The sequence below is a fragment of the Schistocerca serialis genome, chromosome 8 (assembly GCF_023864345.2).
Source record: "Schistocerca serialis cubense isolate TAMUIC-IGC-003099 chromosome 8, iqSchSeri2.2, whole genome shotgun sequence".
Classification (NCBI taxonomy): domain Eukaryota; kingdom Metazoa; phylum Arthropoda; class Insecta; order Orthoptera; family Acrididae; genus Schistocerca; species Schistocerca serialis.
Window position 1 is genome coordinate 439,274,229 of NC_064645.1, and position 18,101 is coordinate 439,292,329.

An 18,101-nucleotide genomic window follows, 5' to 3' on the forward strand; every position below is an offset into this window, starting at 1 on the left:
TCAGATTGCCATCGATAAAATGGGGGCCAATTATCCTTCCTCCCATAATGCCGCACCATACATTAACCCGCCAAGGCCGCTGATGTTCCACTTGTCGCAGCCATGGTGGATTTTCCGTTGCCCAATAGAGCATATTATGCCGGTTTACTTTACCGCTGTTGATGAATGACGCTTCGTCGCTAAATAGAACGCATGCAAAAAAAATCTGTCATCGTCCCGTAATTTCTCTTGTGCCCAGTGGCAGAACTGTACACGACGTTCAAAGTGGTCGCCATGCAATTCCTGGTACATAGAAATATAAAAATGTAGCATTCTCAACACCGACGTTTTTGAGATTCCCGATTCTAGTGCAATTTGTCTGCTACTGATTTGCGGATTAGCCGCTAGAGCAGCTAAAACACCTACTTGGGCATCATCATTTGTTGCGGGTCGTGGTTGATGTTTCACATGTGGCTGAACACTTCCTGTTTCCTTAGATAACGTAACTGTCCGGCGAACGGTCCGGACACTTGGATGATGTCGTCCAGGATGCCGAGCAGCATATATAGCACACGCCCGTAGGGCATTTTGATCACAATAGCCATACATAAGCACGATATCGACCTTCTCCGCAATTGGTAAATGGTCCATTTTAACACGGGTAATGTATCACGAAGCAAATACCGTCCGCACTGGCGGAATGTTACGTGATACCACGTACTTACACGTTTGTGACTATTACAGCGCCATCTATCACATAGCGAAAGAACTGGTCGAACTATAACATTCATATTTCTTTACGTACTACCCGAATATGTAATAAAAAATGGGAGTTCCTATTTAAAAAGAAACGCGGTTGATTTCCGTTTGAGCTATGGCAGCGCCTTCTAGCGGGCCAACCATAGCGCTGTCTGGTTTCCCCCTTCAAGCTGCACGAGTTTCGTTCTTTGCAGTTTTTTCGTTTGATGTTTATTCCGTGAGATATTTGGCCCTGCCACTATTAATGGACCACCCTGTATATATGTACTGTGTGTGTGTGTGTGTGTGTGTGTCTGTTTTAAAGAAGTAGGAACCTAAAAAACGGCCATATTATAATTCACCTTTGCGTCAAAAGTTCGAATCAATCGGTCAAGAAATTTCGAATATTAAGGATTTTGAGCAAAGCAATTATTTACATTATATGACGTTTCCCCTTTTGTTAGATGCGTATTGCATATATGCAAGATGGCTTTGCAGGAGGTATATAAAACCTCGTGGGTATTGTAATTCAATGTAGCACCAGAATTTCGAAGCAGTCCGTGAAGAGCTTCCGGAGATTTGAGAGTCTGACGAGAACGAACATCTACGTTTATACTTGCGTTGGAACTGTTGATGTTCTTAATCAAAAATCTCCTAAAGTTTTTCTCCGAATGCTTTGAAATTTTGAGGTAGCGTTGCTTTAGAATACGTGCGTGTTTTATATACATATTTGTAATACATGTAATATATAATTTTTACAAATTTAATAATAGGGAAATATTACAAAAATCTAAAAATGTTTCACATAGGTATATATGTTTTTAACATAGGACAATGCAGTGAACCGGTTGCAAATTACTGTTTGTTACATTGAACTAGGTTTCGAAACGTGCTATGAGTGTCTTCATCACAATGAAATTATGATAAACCGTAAAACTAAATTTGGGAAACAGCAATGGTCCGAGTTTAGAGCACCTATGCCCAAGTCAAAAATAAAATAAATCGTTCCAGCCTTTGCCATATGTGCCTAGCTAGGATCAATATCAGACAGTTTGATGTCGATTCTAGGTAGACACACATGGCACTGAGTGGAACGCTTTACTTTATTTTTGACTTGAGCATAGCTGCTCTAAATTAGGACCATTGATTTTTCGCAATGTCATTTTACGATTTATCATAATTTCATACATATGAAGGTACTCGTAGCACGTGTCGAAACCAAGGTCAATGTACCAAACGGTAATTTACAGTATGATCCTGTGTTGAAACTAGCATCCGGTTGCTGCCGCAAGGGTGAATTCTAATATGGGCGCCTTTATGGGTACCTACTTCTTTAACGTACACTTTCACACACACACACACACACACACACACACACACACACATATATATATATATATATATATATATATATATATATATATATATATATACTATGTGATCAAAAGCATCCTGACACCTGCTGTTGGTAAATGACGCTTCGTCGCTAAATGGAACGCGTGAAAAAAATCTGTGCCCAGTGGCAGAACTGTACACGACGTTCAAAGTCGTCGCCATGCAATTCCTTGTGTATAGAAATATGGTACGGGTGCAATCGATGTTGATGTAGCATTCTCAACACCTACGTTTTTGAGATTCCCGATTCTCGCGTAATTTGTCTGCTACTAATGTGCGGATTAGCCGCGACAGTAGCTAAAACACCTACTTGGGCATCACCATTTGTTGCAGGTCCTGGTTGACATTTCACATGTGGCTGAACACGTCCTGTTTCCTTAAATAACGTAAATATCCGGCGAACGGTCCGGACGCTTGGCTGATGTCGTCCAGGACACCGAGCAGCATACAAAAAGAAAAAAAAAGAAAAAAAACGCAGTTGATATCCGTTTGACCTATGGTAGTGCCATCTAGCGGGCCAACCATACCACCATATGGATTCCCCCTTCAAGGTAGACGAGTTTCGTTCTTTGTAGTTTTTTTTGTTTGATGGTTATTTCGTGAGATATTTGGCCCAGTCACTATCAGTGGACCACCTGGAAGAAAGAAATTCAGATGATAAACGGGTATTCATTGGACGAATGTATTTACTAGTACTGACATGTGATTACATTTTCACGGAATTTGGGTGCATAGATCTTGAGAAAGCAGTACCCAGAACAACCATCTCTGGCAGTAATAACGGCCCTGATACGCCTGGGCATTGAGTCAAACAGAGCTTGGATGGCGTGCAAAGGTACAGCTGCCCATGCAGCTTCAACACGATGCCACACTTAATCAAGAGTTGTGACCGGCGTATTGTGACGAGCCGGTTGCTTGGCCACATTGACTAGACGTTTTCAGTTGGTGTGAGATCTGGAGAATGTGATGGACAGGGCAGCAGTCGAACATTTTCTGTAGCCAGAAAGCCCGTGCAGTACCTGCAGCATGCGGTCGTGCATTATTTTAACTAAGGACAGCACACACATCCATGCCCGAGACAGGATTCGAACCTGCGACCGTAGTGGTCGCACGGTTCCAGACTGTAGCGCTTACAACCGCATGGCCACCCTCGCCCGCAATAAAGGGTAGAGCCACGGGTATTAATACGAGTACATTTTAAATGTAACGTTCACTGTTCAAAGCGCCGTCAATGCGAACAAGAAGTGACCGAGACGTGTAACCAATGGCACCCCATACCATCACGCCGGGTGATACGCCAGTATGGCGATGACGAATACACGCTCCCAATGTGCGGTCACCGCGATGTCACCAAACACGGATGCGACCATCATGATGCTGTAAACTGAACCTGGATTGATCCGAAAAATGACGTTTTGCCATTCGTGCACCCAGGTTCGTCGTCGAGTACACCATCGCAGGTGCTCCCGTCTGTGATGCAGCGTCAGGGGTAACCGCAGCCACGGTCTGCGAGCTGATAATCCATACTGTTGGGAACGTCGTCGAACTGTTCGTGCAGATGGTTGTTGTCTTGCAAACGTCCTCATCTGTTGACTCAGGGATCGAGACGTGGCTGCACGATCCATTACAGCCATGCGGAGAAGATGCCTGTCATCTCGACTGCTAGTGATACGAGGCCGTTGGGATCCAGCATGGCGGTCCGTATTACGCTCCTGAACCCACCTATTCCATATTCTGCTAACAGTCATTGGATCTCGACCAACGCGAGCAGCAATGTCGCGATACGATAAACCGCAATCCCAATAGGCTACAATCCGACCTTTATCAAAGTCGGAAACGTGATGGTACGCATTTCTCCTCCTTACACGATGCATGACAACAACGTTTCACCAGGCAACGCCGGTCAACTGCTGTTTGTGTATGAGGAATCGGTTGGAAACTTTCCTCATGTCAGCATGTTGTAGGTGTCGCCAACGGCGCCAACCTTGTGTGAATGCTCTGAAAAGCTAATCATTTCCAAATCATAGCATCTTCTTCCTGTCGGTTAAATTTCACGTCTGTAACATGTCATCTTCGTAATGAGCAATTTAAATAGGCCAGTAGTGTATTTTGCTCTCCAAATAGCAAAACTCGTTTAGTACTTTAAGTGTCTCATTTCCTAATCTAATTCCCTCAGCATCACCCGACTTAACTCGACTACATTCCATTATCCTCTTTTTGCTTTTTTTAATGTTCATCTTATACCCTCCTTTCAAGACTCTGTCCATTCCGTTCAACTGCGCTTCCAAGTCCTTTGCTGTCTCTGACAGAATTACGATGTCATCGGCCAACCTCAAGGTTTTTATTTCCTCTGCGTGGAATTTAGTACCCAATCCGAATTTTTCTTTTGTTTCCTTCACTGCTTGCTCAATTTACAGATTGAATAACATCGTGGAGAGGCTACAACCCTGTCTCATTCCCTTCCCAACACTGCTTCCCTTTCATGCCCCTCGACTCTTATAACTGACATCTGGTTTACTGAACAAATTGTGAATAGCCTTTCGCTCCCTGCATTTTACCAGTGCCACCTTCAGAATTTGAAAGAGAGTATTCCAGTCAAGATTATCAAAAGCTTTCTCTAAGTCTACAAATGCTAGAAACGTAGGTTTGCCTTTCCTTAATCTATTTTGTGAGATAAGTCATAGCGTCAGTATTGCCTGACGATTTATAACGTTTCTTCGGAATCCAAACTGGTCTTCCCCAAGTTCGGCTTCTACCAGTTTTTCCATTCGTCTGTAAAGAATTCGGGTTAGTATTTTGCAGCCTTGATTTATTAAAATAATAGTTCGGTAATTTTCACATCTGCCACTACCTGCTTTCTTTGGAATTGGAATTATGGTATTCTTCTTGAAGTCTGAGGGTATTTCACCTGTCTCATACATCTTGCCCACCAGATGGTAGAGTTTTGTCAGGCCTGGCTCTCCCAAGGCTGTCAGTAGTTCTAATGAAATGTTGTCTGCTCCCGGGGTCTTGTTTCGACAGGTCTTTTAGTGCTCTGTCAAACTCTTCACACAGTATCGTATCTCCCATTTCGTCTTCATCTACATCCTCTTCTATTTCCATAATATTGTCTTCAAGTACATCGCACTTGTATAGACCCTCTATATACTCCTTCCACCTTTGTGCTTTCCCTTCTTTGCTCAGAACTGGGTTTCCATCAAAGCTCTTGTCTAATCCCGGGGCCTTATCTCGAACTCTACACGCAGTATCATATCTCCCCTTTGGTCTTCATCGATATCCTCTTCCATTTCCATAATATTGTCCTCAAGTACATCGCCCTTGTGTAGACAATCTATATACTCCTTCCACCTTTCTACTTTCCCTTCTTTGCTTAGAACTGGGTTTCCACGTTAAAGAAGTTGGTACCTGGAAAAATGGTTTATTAGAATTGAACGTTGTGTCAAATTTCGAAGTTATCGGTCCATAACTTTTGCACGCTGACGGTTTGGAACAGACGGACATCTACAGTTTTATTTAAATATACGCGGGCGCCTACTGTGGCTATCAGCTCGTTGCAGCAGCGCCGCGGCCTGCGTCTGTGCCCGCAGCAGGACGAGCGCAGCGTGCGGCCGCTGCCGGCGCTGGAGGAGGGCCTCTCCGGGCTGAACCGGTCGCGGCTGGCGCTGCTGCTGCCGGTGACGGCGTCGCTGGCGCCGCGCGTGCGCGTGCGCTGCGTGGCCAGCATCGGCGCCGTCTACTGGCAGAGCGCCGAGAAGAGCGCCGCCGTCGTCGCGCCGGGCCAGCACCGCCAGCAGCCGCCGCACGAGTCCGCGGGCTCCGGCGACTGGACCGGCCTCGCCTCCGGCTCCGACGACGCGGACGCCGACGCCGAGCTCGAGGAGCAGTCCGAGGAGCGCCAGCACCTGCTGCACGGCAGGGGCCACCACCAGCACAGCGTGGTCGCCGCCGCCGCCACCGCCGCCCCCGCCGACGTCCGCCACGCCGGTGAGCTGCCCACAATACAGGTCCAGCTGCTGCACTGGCCGCCGAATACGGGGTCGCCAGCTGATAAAACTTTGACAAGTTTAAACGCAGCCAAAACCTCTCAGACAAACAGAAGCTACACTCCTGGAAATTGAAATAAGAACACCGTGAATTCATTGTCCCAGGAAGGGGAAACTTTATTGACACATTCCTGGGGTCAGATACATCACATGATCACACTGACAGAACCACAGACACATAGACACAGGCAACAGAGCATGCACAATGTCGGCACTAGTACAGTGTATATCCACCTTTCGCAGCAATGCAGGCTGCTATTCTCCCATGGAGACGATCGTAGAGATGCTGGATGTAGTCCTGTGGAACGGCTTGCCATGCCATTTCCACCTGGCGCCTCAGTTGGACCAGCGTTCGTGCTGGACGTGCAGACCGCGTGAGACGACGCTTCATCCAGTCCCAAACATGCTCAATGGGGGACAGATCCGGAGATCTTGCTGGCCAGGGTAGTTGACTTACACCTTCTAGAGCACGTTGGGTGGCACGGGATACATGCAGACGTGCATTGTCCTGTTGGAACAGCAAGTTCCCTTGCCGGTCTAGGAATGGTAGAACGATGGGTTCGATGACGGTTTGGATGTACCGTGCACTATTCAGTGTCCCCTCGACGATCACCAGTGGTGTACGGCCAGTGTAGGAGATCGCTCCCCACACCATGATGCCGGGTGTTGGCCCTGTGTGCCTCGGTCGTATGCAGTCCTGATTGTGGCGCTCACCTGCACGGCGCCAAACACGCATACGACCATCATTGGCACCAAGGCAGAAGCGACTCTCATCGCTGAAGACGACACGTCTCCATTCGTCCCTCGATTCACGCCTGTCGCGACACCACTGGAGGCGGGCTGCACGATGTTGGGGCGTGAGCGGAAGACGGCCTAACGGTGTGCGGGACCGTAGCCCAGCTTCATGGAGACGGTTGCGAATGGTCCTCGCCGATACCCCAGGAGCAACAGTGTCCCTAATTTGCTGGGAAGTGGCGGTGCGGTCCCCTACGGCACTGGGTAGGATCCTACGGTCTTGGCGTGCATCCGTGTGTCGCTGCGGTCCGGTCCCAGGTCGACGGGCACGTGCACCTTCCGCCGACCACTGGCGACAACATCGATGTACTGTGGAGACCTCACGCCCCACGTGTTGAGCAATTCGGCGGTACGTCCACCCGGCCTCCCGCATGCCCACTATACGCCCTCGCTCAAAGTCCGTCAACTGCACATACGGTTCACGTCCACGCTGTCGCGGCATGCTACCAGTGTTAAAGACTGCGATGGAACTCCGTATGCCACGGCAAACTGGCTGACACTGACGGCGGCGGTGCACAAATGCTGCGCAGCTAGCGCCATTCGACGGCCAACACCGCGGTTCCTGGTGTGTCCGCTGTGCCGTGCGTGTGATCATTGCTTGTACAGCCCTCTCGCAGTGTCCGGAGCAAGTATGGTGGGTCTGACACATCGGTGTCAATGTGTTCTTTTTTCCATTTCCAGGAGTGTAAACGATGTCAAAGTTAGCGTAAGGAGGGCTACGCGTGAAGCGTTCAGTGAATTCGATAGTAAAACCCTATGTACCGACTTGACAGAAAATCCTAGGAAGTTGTGGTCTTACTTTAAATCAGTAAATGGCTCGAAACAGCATATTCAGACACTCCGGGATGATGATGGCATTGAAACAGAGGATGACACGCTAAAGCTGAAATACTAAACACCTTTTTCCAAAGCTGTTTCACAGAGGAAGACCGCACTGCAGTTCCTTCTCTAAATCCTCGCACAAACGGAAAAATGGCTGACATCGAAATAAGTGTCCAAGGAATAGAAAAGCAACTGGAATCAATCAGCAGAGGAAAGTCCACTGGACCTGATGGGATACCAATTCGATTCTACACAGAGTACGCGAAAGAACTTGCTCCCCTTATAACAGCCGTGTACCGCAAGTCTCTAGAGGAACAGAAGGTTCCAAATGATTGGAAAAGACCACAGGTAGTCCCAGTCTTGAAGAAGGGTCGTCGAGCAGATGCGCAAAACTATAGACCTATATCTCTGACGCCAATCTGTTGTAGAATTTTAGAACATGTTTTTTACTCGCGTATCATGTCATTTCTGGAAACCCAGAGTCTACTCTGTAGGAATCGACATGGATTCCGGAAACAGCGATCGTGTGACACCCAACTTGCTTTATTTGTTCGTGAGACCCAGAAAATATTACATACAGGCTCCCAGGTAGATGCTATTTTCCTTGACTTCCGGAAGGCGTTCATTAGAGTTCCGCACTGTCGCCGGATAAACAAAGTAAGAGCCTACGGGATATGAGACCAGCTGTGTGGCTGGATTGAAGAGTTTTTAGCAAACAGAACACAGCATGTTGTTCTCAATGGAGAGACGTCTACAGACGTTAAAGTAATCTCTGGCGTGCCACAGAGGAATGTTATGGGACCATTGCTTTTCACAATATACCGGTCGATCAAAAAGCCAGTATAAATTTGAAAACTGACTAAATCACGGAATAATGTAGATAGAGAGGTACAAAGTGACACACATGCTTGGAATGACATGGGGATTTATTAGAACCAAAAAAAAAATACAAAAGTTCAAAAAATGTCTGACAGTTCGCGCTTCATCTGATCAGAATAGCAATAATTAGAATAACAAAGTAAGACAAAGCAAAGATGATGTTCTTTATAGGAAATGCTCAATATGTCCACCATCATTCCTCAACAATAGCTCTAGTCGAGGAGTAATGTTGTGAACAGCACTGTAAAGCATGTCCGGAGTTATGGTCAGGCATTGGCGTCGGATGTTGTCTTTCAGCATCCCTAGAGACGTCGGTCGATCACGATGCACTTGTGACTTCAGGTAACCCCAAAGCCAATAATCGCATGGACTGAGGTCTGTGGACCTGGGAGGCCAAGCGTGACGAATGTGGCGGATGAGCACACGATCATCACCAAACGACGCGCTCAAGAGATCTTTCACGTGCCATCTGTCGGACATTTTGTGAACTTTTTTTTTCTTTTGTTCTAATAAAACCCCATGTCATTCCAAGCACGAGTGTCGATTTTTACCTCTCTATCTATATTATTCCGTGGTTTATTAAGTTTTCAAATTTATACTGACTTTTTGATCACCCTGTATATAAATGACCTAGTAAATAATGTCGGAAGTGTCGGAAGTTCCATACGGCTTTTAGCGGATGATGCTGTAGTATACAGAAAGGTGCAGCATTAGAAAATTGCAGCGAAATGCAGGAAGATCTGCAGCGGATAGGCACTTGGTGCAGGGAGTGGCAACTGACCCTTAATATAGACGAATGTAATGTATTGCGAATACATAGAAAGAAGGATCCTTTATTGTATGTTTATATTATACCGGAACAAACACTGATAGCAGTTACTTCTGTAAAATATCTGGGAGTATGCGTACGGAACGATTTGAAGTGGAATGGTCATATAAAATTAATTGTTGGTAAGGCGGGTGCCAGGTTGAGTTTCATTGGGAGAGTCCTTAGAAAATGTAGTCCATCAACAAAGGAGGTGGCTTAAAAAACACTCGTTCGACCTATACTTGAGTATTGCTCATCAGTGTGGGATCCGTACCAGATCGGGTTGACAGAGGAGATAGAGAAGATCCAAAGAAGAGCGGTGCGTTTTGTCACAGGGTTATTTGGTAAGTGTGATTGCGTTACGGAGATGTTTAGCAAAGTCAAGTGGGAGACTCTGCAAGAGAGGCCCTCTGCATCGCGGTGTAGCTTGCTGTCCAGGTTTCGAGAGGGTGCGTTTCTGGATGAGGTATTGAATACATTATATATTTATACCTCCCGAGGAGATCACGAATGTAAAATTAGAGAGATTCGAGCGCGCACGGAGGCTTTCCGCCAATCGTTTTTCCCGCGAACCATTCGCGACTGGAACAGGAGAAGGAGGTAAAGACAGTGGCACGTAAACTGCCCTCCGCTACACACCGTTGGGTGGCTTGCGGAGTATAAATATAGATGTAGATGTATATGTACATGCGGAAAGTAGCTCAAAAGCTCAAATGAACGTAGGTCTGCAAATCAACCGTTGCCGAGGTATTGCATTAATTCAAGTTGGCAACCAACTGGATACCGTGGAATTAAGGTTGATATAACAACGTTTGGTATTGACTGTCTCCTTGTTTACCCACGTGCAACTACTTCCCTTTCCACCTCCGTGCACAGTCGTGCCGTCCTCAAAATCAGTTACGAACGTGAAGGTACCACGGACAGAGGTTGCACCAATGAAGAGTACGCTGACATGCACTTCGTGTAAGCCAAAACGAATGGCAGTGCGCTTGAGGCTGCACTATTGTACGAAGAAGCTTTTCCTCTCTGCAGGCAACCTGACTGACGCACATTTACCGGGCTATATCAGCGCTTTAGAGAAACCAGGCATTTCGCACACCATGTACAAGAATATCGATCCAGATCCATAACATCCAAAGTTGAGGAAAGGATTTTGCGCATTGAACATGAACGTACGAGTGCTTCAAAAAGGGGGATTGCGTGTCCTGAGTCATGCCAGTGTGTGGCGGAGTTTACATCGGCAGGTACTCTATTCACGTCATCTCCAGCGAGTGCAAGCCCTCCACAATGAAGACTTCACTCCTAGAGAGAAGCCGGCCAGGGTAGCCGAGCGGTTCTAGGCGCTTCAGTCTGGAACCGCGTGACCGCTAAGGTCGCAGGTTCGATTCCTGCCTCGGGCTTAGATGTGTGTAATGTCCTTAGGTTAGTTAGGTTTAAGTAGCTCTAAGTTCTAGGGGACTGATGACCACAGATATTAAGTCCCATAGTGCTCAGAGCCATTTGAACCATTTGAACCTAGAGAGTACTTCTGTTAATTGGTGCAACAACAGTGTACCCTGAATCCTCTGTTTGTAAACAGTATGACTAGATTTACCCATGATGTTATTTTTAACTACCATAACTGTCCCATATGCTTCAATTTCAATCCTAATGCAACACACGTATGACGACATCAGCAGCGTTATTCGTTGAACGTCTGTGGAGAACTACACGGAGACCGCATAATTGGACCACACTTTCTTTCGCAGAGACGAACCAGGCAGCAGTATATGCTGATTCTCTGGACTGTACTTTCATATGTACGTGATGATGTCCAACTGACCCAACACCTGGACATGCGGTTCATGAACGACGGTCCTCCAGCACATTTTCACTGACGAGTGCGCTGGCTTCTAACTCGGACGTATGGTTAACACTGGATATGTAGACTAGGGTCTCCAAGGTCTCTGGATTTAAATGCCATGGATTTCTGGGGGGGGGTCATGCTGAAAGCCTGGTCTATGCTACGGAGGTCAACTCTCTTAAGGAGTTACGCTTGAGGATTCAGAAGCCTTCCAGCAATTACAGAATTTCTCAGTACTACCTGAGACGATTCGCAATTCAGTGTTGCATTCAGGTGCATCGACAACAATTCGAACAACAACTTTAACGTTTAGAGATGCCGTGTGCTCCTAGACATTGATGAACTGTAGCAAAAAATGTGTTGTATCTCGACAACGGCTGATTTGTGGACACATGTTTACTGGAGCTTTTTAGCTATTTTTGGCCTATACTTTCCATGTGTGAATTATTGACAATCACTTCTGAAACACCCTATATAAAGACAGCACGTAACGGTCTTCCTTTATATAGCTGATCACCAAGAGGTTATTTACAATCTGAGGATGCATTCTATTTGAGCCGGCCGGGGTGGAAGAGCTGTTCTAGGCGCTACAGTCTGGAACCGCGCGACCGCTACAGTCGCAGTTTCGAATCCTGCCTCGGGCATGGATGTGTGTGATGTCCTTAGGTTAGTTAGCTTTAAGTAGTTCTAAGTTCTAGGGGACTGATGAGCTTAGAAGTTAAGTCCCATAGTGCTCAGAGCCATTTGAACCATTTTATTGTACTTGAAATGCACCGAATAAAGTCGATGGTTCATCAGCTGGTGGCATCTTATTTACTGACCAGTACAACAAGTAACAACCTTCCACCCGAACCATGAACCTTGCCATCGATTGAGTGGCTTGAGTGCCTCAGTGTCACAGATAGCTGTACCAAAGGCGCCCTCTCAATGGAAGGCTATCTGTTGGAAGGGCAGACAAAACTGTGGTTCCTGAAGAGGGGCAATAGCCTTTTCAGTAATTTCAGGGGCAACGGGCTGAACGATTGACTGATCTGCCCTTATAATATCAGTTAAAACTGCCTTACTGTGCTGGTACTGCGAACAGCTGAAAACAGGGGGAAACAACAGCTGTAATTTTTCCTGAGGGCATGCAGCTGTATTGTATGGTTGGATGGAGATGGCATCCTCATCGGTAAAATAGTTCCCCATTCAGATCTCAAGATGTGGCCTGCTCAGGACGATGTCATCAGCACAAACAAAACAGGGATTCTACAGATTGCAGTGTGGAATGTTAGCTCCCTTAATTGGGCAGGTATGTTAGAAAATTTAAAAAGGGAAATGGATAGGGTGAAGTTAGATATAGTGGGAATTAGTGAAATTAAGTGAGAGGAAGATCAGGACTTATGGTCAGGTAGGAGTAAAGCAGGTGTGGGTTTAATAATGAATAAGAACATGGAATGCAGGTAAGCTACAATGACCAGCATAGCAAACGCGTTGTCGCAGCCAAGATAGAATCGAAGTCCACATCTACCAGAGCATGTTTATAAGCCAACTACCTCTGCAGATATTGAAGAAACTGAGAAAATGTGTGATGAGATAAAAGAAATTATTCAGATAGTTGAGGCAGACGACATCAACGGATCATCAATTTAGTATTGGATGGCATTGGGGAGTGGGGAGGAGTAAGAATCGTAGGGGGAGACCAAGAGAGGAATACAGTAATCAGATTCAGAAGAACGTAGATTGTAACAGTTATTTGGGGATAGAGTAGCATACACAGCTGCACCAAACAAGTCTCCGGACTGAAGACAACAACAACAATAACAACATGTAATAAACAAAGCTGTCATGGCTTTGTTTGTTACATACTATCCTTATATATAAGATAGCCAAGATGTTCATGAGAATCTGGGTATGGGCTCTACCCGAAACGTATCGAGGGAAGTCAGTGGTTTATCACCTGGTGGCTTCTTGATAAGTGATCAATACAGCAATTGTGCAGTACTCCTATTGATTTAACAATATGGTCCCATTCTTCCTGAATGACATTATACCACAGTTAAAAGTCACTCAGCAGGGTCTCATGTCAAGGGAATATCCACAGGGAGGCATCTTCGCATCCTGCAGATGTGTTCCACAAAGAGCAGCTGAGGTTGCCCTGGCCTGAAACTTCCTGGACTGTCGGCTGAGGACTTCTAGGTCTTTAGATATAAACGACGATATACATAATTCACAGTAAGATTTCCTACATTACAAACTATAAAATCCCAAGGGACTCGTGTGTAAACATATTTACAGCAAGTTTTCTCCCGTGCCATTCATGCAACCAAATAGTTATATCTAATTTTACAGATTATATGCTGTGAAATGTTGCTTCTAATGAAGACTGAACATTGCAGATAATATTGTTTCACAAATTATCTCGAAAAGAGTAGCCACTAAGGTAATATAAATTACTTCCACTAACGGTGCACGTGTAGGATGGTTACTGAAAATACATAACATGACGAACACATTTTGTGCACCTGCTTGATTGTAATAGACATCTTATTTACCCATTTTTGGTTGTTTTGTACAGTTAGAGAGATTACACTGACACAAGTCAATATATCTTTTAGATCTATGAGAATGACGTAATGGAAGTAGCGTAGTTCCATGGCAGATTAAGTTCTAGCCGGTCCTGTAATGAGCTGCTGCGAAGACGCTACAGAAGAGCACGCAGAAGAGTTTTTGGAAGCGACTCTGATGCAGATGATATAGCTACTGTCTCTACCACTTCAAACACCGTTACAGTAACCACTCTTAGTCTGGGTAACGCAGTCTCAGGTGGACCAGTGAGTGAAACTTCTAATACTGATGCAGCAGGCAGAGCAGACTGTTCGCCTGTGCTTGAAGAAGCATTTTACGGAAGTCGTGAAACTGACAGATTCTGAAGTGACTGAAAATGTTAATTTATTTGCATGGTCTAAAGTTTTTTGAGGGCCCTGGTCCTATGAATATTTCTTTCGCCTGAGGGCATACACTGAGGTAACAGACGCCATAGAATACCACCAAATAACGTGTCAGACCTCCTTTTGCCCAACGCAATGTAGTAACTCGACGTGGCATGGACTTAACAAGTCCCCTGCAGAAATACTGCGCCATACTGCCTCTGTAGCCGTCCATAGTTGCGACAGTGTTGCCGGTGCAGGATTTTGTGCACGAACTGACCTTTCGACTATGACCCGTAATGTTCTGTGTGATTCATGTCAGGTGATCTAGGTGGCCAAACCACTCACTCAAGTTGGCGACAATTTGTTCTTCAAACAAATTGCGAACGATTATTCCCAAAGCGTACATTGTTGTAGTTGTGGTCTTCAGTCCTGAGACTGGTTTGATGCAGCTCCATGCTACTCTATCCTGTGCAAGCTTCTTCATCTCCCAGTACCTACCGCAACCTACATCCTTCTGAATCTGCTTAGTGTATTCATCTCTTGGTCTACCTTTACGATTTTTGCCCTCCACGCTGCCCTCCAATACTATATTGGTGACCCCTTAATGCCTCAGAACATGTCCTACCAACCGATCCCTTCTTCTAGTCAAATTGTGCCACAAACTCCTCTTCTCCTCAATTCTATTCAATACCTCCTCATCAGTTATGTGATCTACCCATCTAATCTTCAGCATTCTTCTGTAGCACCACTTTTCGAAAGCATCTATTCTCTTCTTGTCTAAACTATTTATCGTTCATGTTTCACTTCCATACATGGCTACACTCCATACGAATACTTTCAGAAACGACTTCCTGACACTTAAGTCTGTACTCGATGTTAACAAATTTCTCTTCTTCAGAAACGCTTTCCTTGCCATTGCCAGTCTACATTTTATATCCTTTCTACTACGACCATCATCAGTTATTTTGCTCCCCAAATAGCAAAAGTCCTTTACCACCTTAAGTGTCTCATTTCCTAATCTAATTCCCTCAGCATTACCCGACTTAATTCGACTACATTCCATCATCCTCGTTTTGCTTTTGGTGATGTTCATCTTATATCCTCTTTTCAAGACACTGTCCATTCCGTTCAACTGCTCTTCCAAGTCCTTTGCTGTCTCAGACAGAATTACAATGTCATCGGCAAACCTCAAATTTCTTCTCCATGGATTTTAATACGTTCTCCGAATTTTTCTTTTGCTTCCTTTACTGCTTGCTCAAAATACAGATTGAATAACATCGGGGAGAGGCGTACATACTGACGTGTATTTCACTGTTGTATTAGCTAGGCACTTTGATAGTTAAAGGGTTAAGGCCTTAACCTTAAATGTGCATATTTCATTACGTAATAAGTTTCACATATGTCCTCGCATTTTCTTGTGTAATAAACTCCATACGGCCACGGGACTAGGCAACCTCTGTCGGCCGGCCGCGGTGGTCGTGCGGTTCTAGGCGCTCCAGTCCGGCGCCGCGCTGCTGCTACGGTCGCAGGTTCGAATCCTGCCTCGGGCATGGATGTGTGTGATGTCCTTAGGTTAGTTAGGTTTAATTAGTTCTAAGTTCTAGGGGACTGATGACCACAGCAGTTGAGTCCCATAGTGCTCAGAGCCATTTGCCCAGGCAACCTCTGCCTTGGTGTGTTGCAGGTGAGTCTACCGGAGCGGCGGCCGGTCAGCGGTGTGCGGGCAGCTGGTGGCCCCTGCTGGCGGCCTCCGTACAGCTGTTGCTGCTGCTCGCCGCCGCTCTCACGTGAGGCAAGCGCGCCGTCCCCGCCGTTGAAGAGCCGTTATTCTCCGTTACCTTCCTGTCTGTTATAGCGTTACGCGCCTCTCATGAATGTTCGCCATAGCTCTCTATCGATGTTGTACATAGCAGTATTTGAAATGCTGTTCCAGATTTTAGAGCAATAAAGTATTTCTATTGGATAAAATGTGCTCACCGAAATAACCTCTACCTTGCTTCCTACCCTTGACAATTTTTAGTGGAAAAACTATGCCGAGAGTGCAAATAAGCACAAAAAGCATAGCTCCATTTTTGATAACTGTCAAAATTGCAATACCAGGAAGAAAGCAAATAACGAGAGTTTACTTATTCCGAATATACAGTATAGCAGCAGCAATAAACAATTACATTTGTTTCTATGAGAAAAAGCACCACCACAGCCGTATCTTGAGAATGTGTTTATTGTCTCAAATGATTAGTTTCGGTGGCACATTACAGCCATTCTCAGACCCCCCCCCCCTCCCTCCACTGCCGAAAGAGTATAACAGTTCCTTGGCGCATTTATTTTTTTTTTTTTTTTTTTTTTTACTTTATTGTTATTTTAAAGCCTGAACAGCAGGCAGGCTGTCAGCAGCATACTACGCTGCTCTTCAGCCATAGAAGGTACAATCAGCAAAAACAGGAGAAAAACATAAAAGTTACAAAACGGTGGGCAATAAACAGGAGACACAGAGAAACAAACACGGAGCCGTTCACACTCGACGATAAGCCACACTGCAAACTGTTGAGACGACGCACAAACACTGAAGGAGACGATGGCACTGGTGAACGATGGAGTGTGACGGTAAACACTGAACACTAAACATGACGGCACACACGATACACTGATGGCGGTGATCTCCGGCGCGCGAATGTCCACTGAGCGTGTGCGAGTCCGGGGACCTGCCAAGAGGGCAACAGGGATGAGGAGGGGGAGAGGGGAGGAAAAGAGGATGCCATGGCTTAGGAGACGGGGACAGGAGGATAGGGACAGGGGAGGGGGGGGCCCGGGGGACGAGGGACGAGAAAAGGAGGAGGGAGGGAAAGGGGAGAGAAGGGAGGGAGGGTGCCCCGAGGAGCAAGCACAGGAGGAGGGTGGGAGGATCAAAGTTGGTAGGAGGGGTAGATGGAGGGGAGGAGGGCATCATCAGGGAGGGGGAGCTGGCGGAAGCCACCTTGGGAGAGGGTAAGGAGGGTGGAGAGATGGAGACCGGGTGGGACGTGGGAGTACAGGCGTGGCAGCGGGCGGGGGTGGGAGAGGATCGGGGAGACGAGCGGGTGAGGAGGATCGAGTTTACGGGAGGTGTATAGGATGCGTATCCTTTCGAGGAAGAGGAGGAGGTGGGGGAAGGGGATAAGGTCATACAGGATCCGCGTGGGGGAAGGGAGACGGATGCGATAGGCAAGGCGGAGAGCATGGCGTTCAAGGATTTGGAGGGATTTATAAAAGGAAGGGGGGGCGGAGATCCAGGCGGGATGGGCGTAACAGAGGATAGGGCGGATGAGGGACTTATAGGTGTGGAGGATGGTGGAGGGGTCCAGACCCCACGTTCGGCCGGAAAGGAGCTTGAGGAGACGGAGTCGGGAACGTGCCTTGGCTTGGATTGTCTGGAGATGGGGAGTCCAGGAGAGGCGACGGTCGAGGGTGACGCCAAGGTACTTAAGGGTGGGGGTGAGAGCGATGGGACGGCCATAAACGGTGAGATAGAAATCAAGGAGGCGGAAGGAGGGAGTGGTTTTGCCTACAATGATCGCCTGGGTTTTGGAAGGATTGACCTTGAGCAACCACTGGTTGCACCAAGCGGTGAACCGGTCAAGATGGGATTGGAGAAGGTGTTGGGAGCGTCGCAGGGTGGGGGCAAGGGCAAGGAAGGCGGTGTCATCGGCAAACTGGAGAAGGTGGATGGGGGGTGACGGCGGCGGCATGTCCGCCGTGTACAACAAGTACAGAAGGGGGGAGAGGACGGAGCCTTGGGGCACACCGGCGGAGGGGAAAAAGGTGTAGGAATCGGTGTTATGGATGGTGACATAGGAAGGACGGCGGGAGAGAAAGGAACCGATCAGACGAACGTAGTTAATGGGAAGGGC

The 18,101-nt window shown here is 46.7% G+C and overlaps 1 protein-coding gene across 2 annotated transcripts in view; it reads left to right on the forward strand.

Moving 5' to 3' along the window:
* Window positions 1–16,182, forward strand: part of LOC126416598 (uncharacterized) — a 393,195-nt gene extending 377,013 nt beyond the window's left edge. Inside the window, exons 5-6 of one of the 2 annotated variants that reach the window (XM_050084354.1) lie at window positions 5,703–6,096; window positions 15,899–16,182. In XM_050084354.1, the coding sequence (XP_049940311.1) occupies window positions 5,703–6,096; window positions 15,899–16,005 (501 nt within the window). In that variant the 3' untranslated portion in view covers window positions 16,006–16,182. Of the gene's footprint in view, window positions 1–5,699; window positions 6,097–15,898 lie in introns of both variants that reach the window. The other variant, XM_050084353.1, reaches the window with a different exon arrangement.
* The last annotated feature ends 1,919 nt before the right edge of the window (window positions 16,183–18,101 follow it).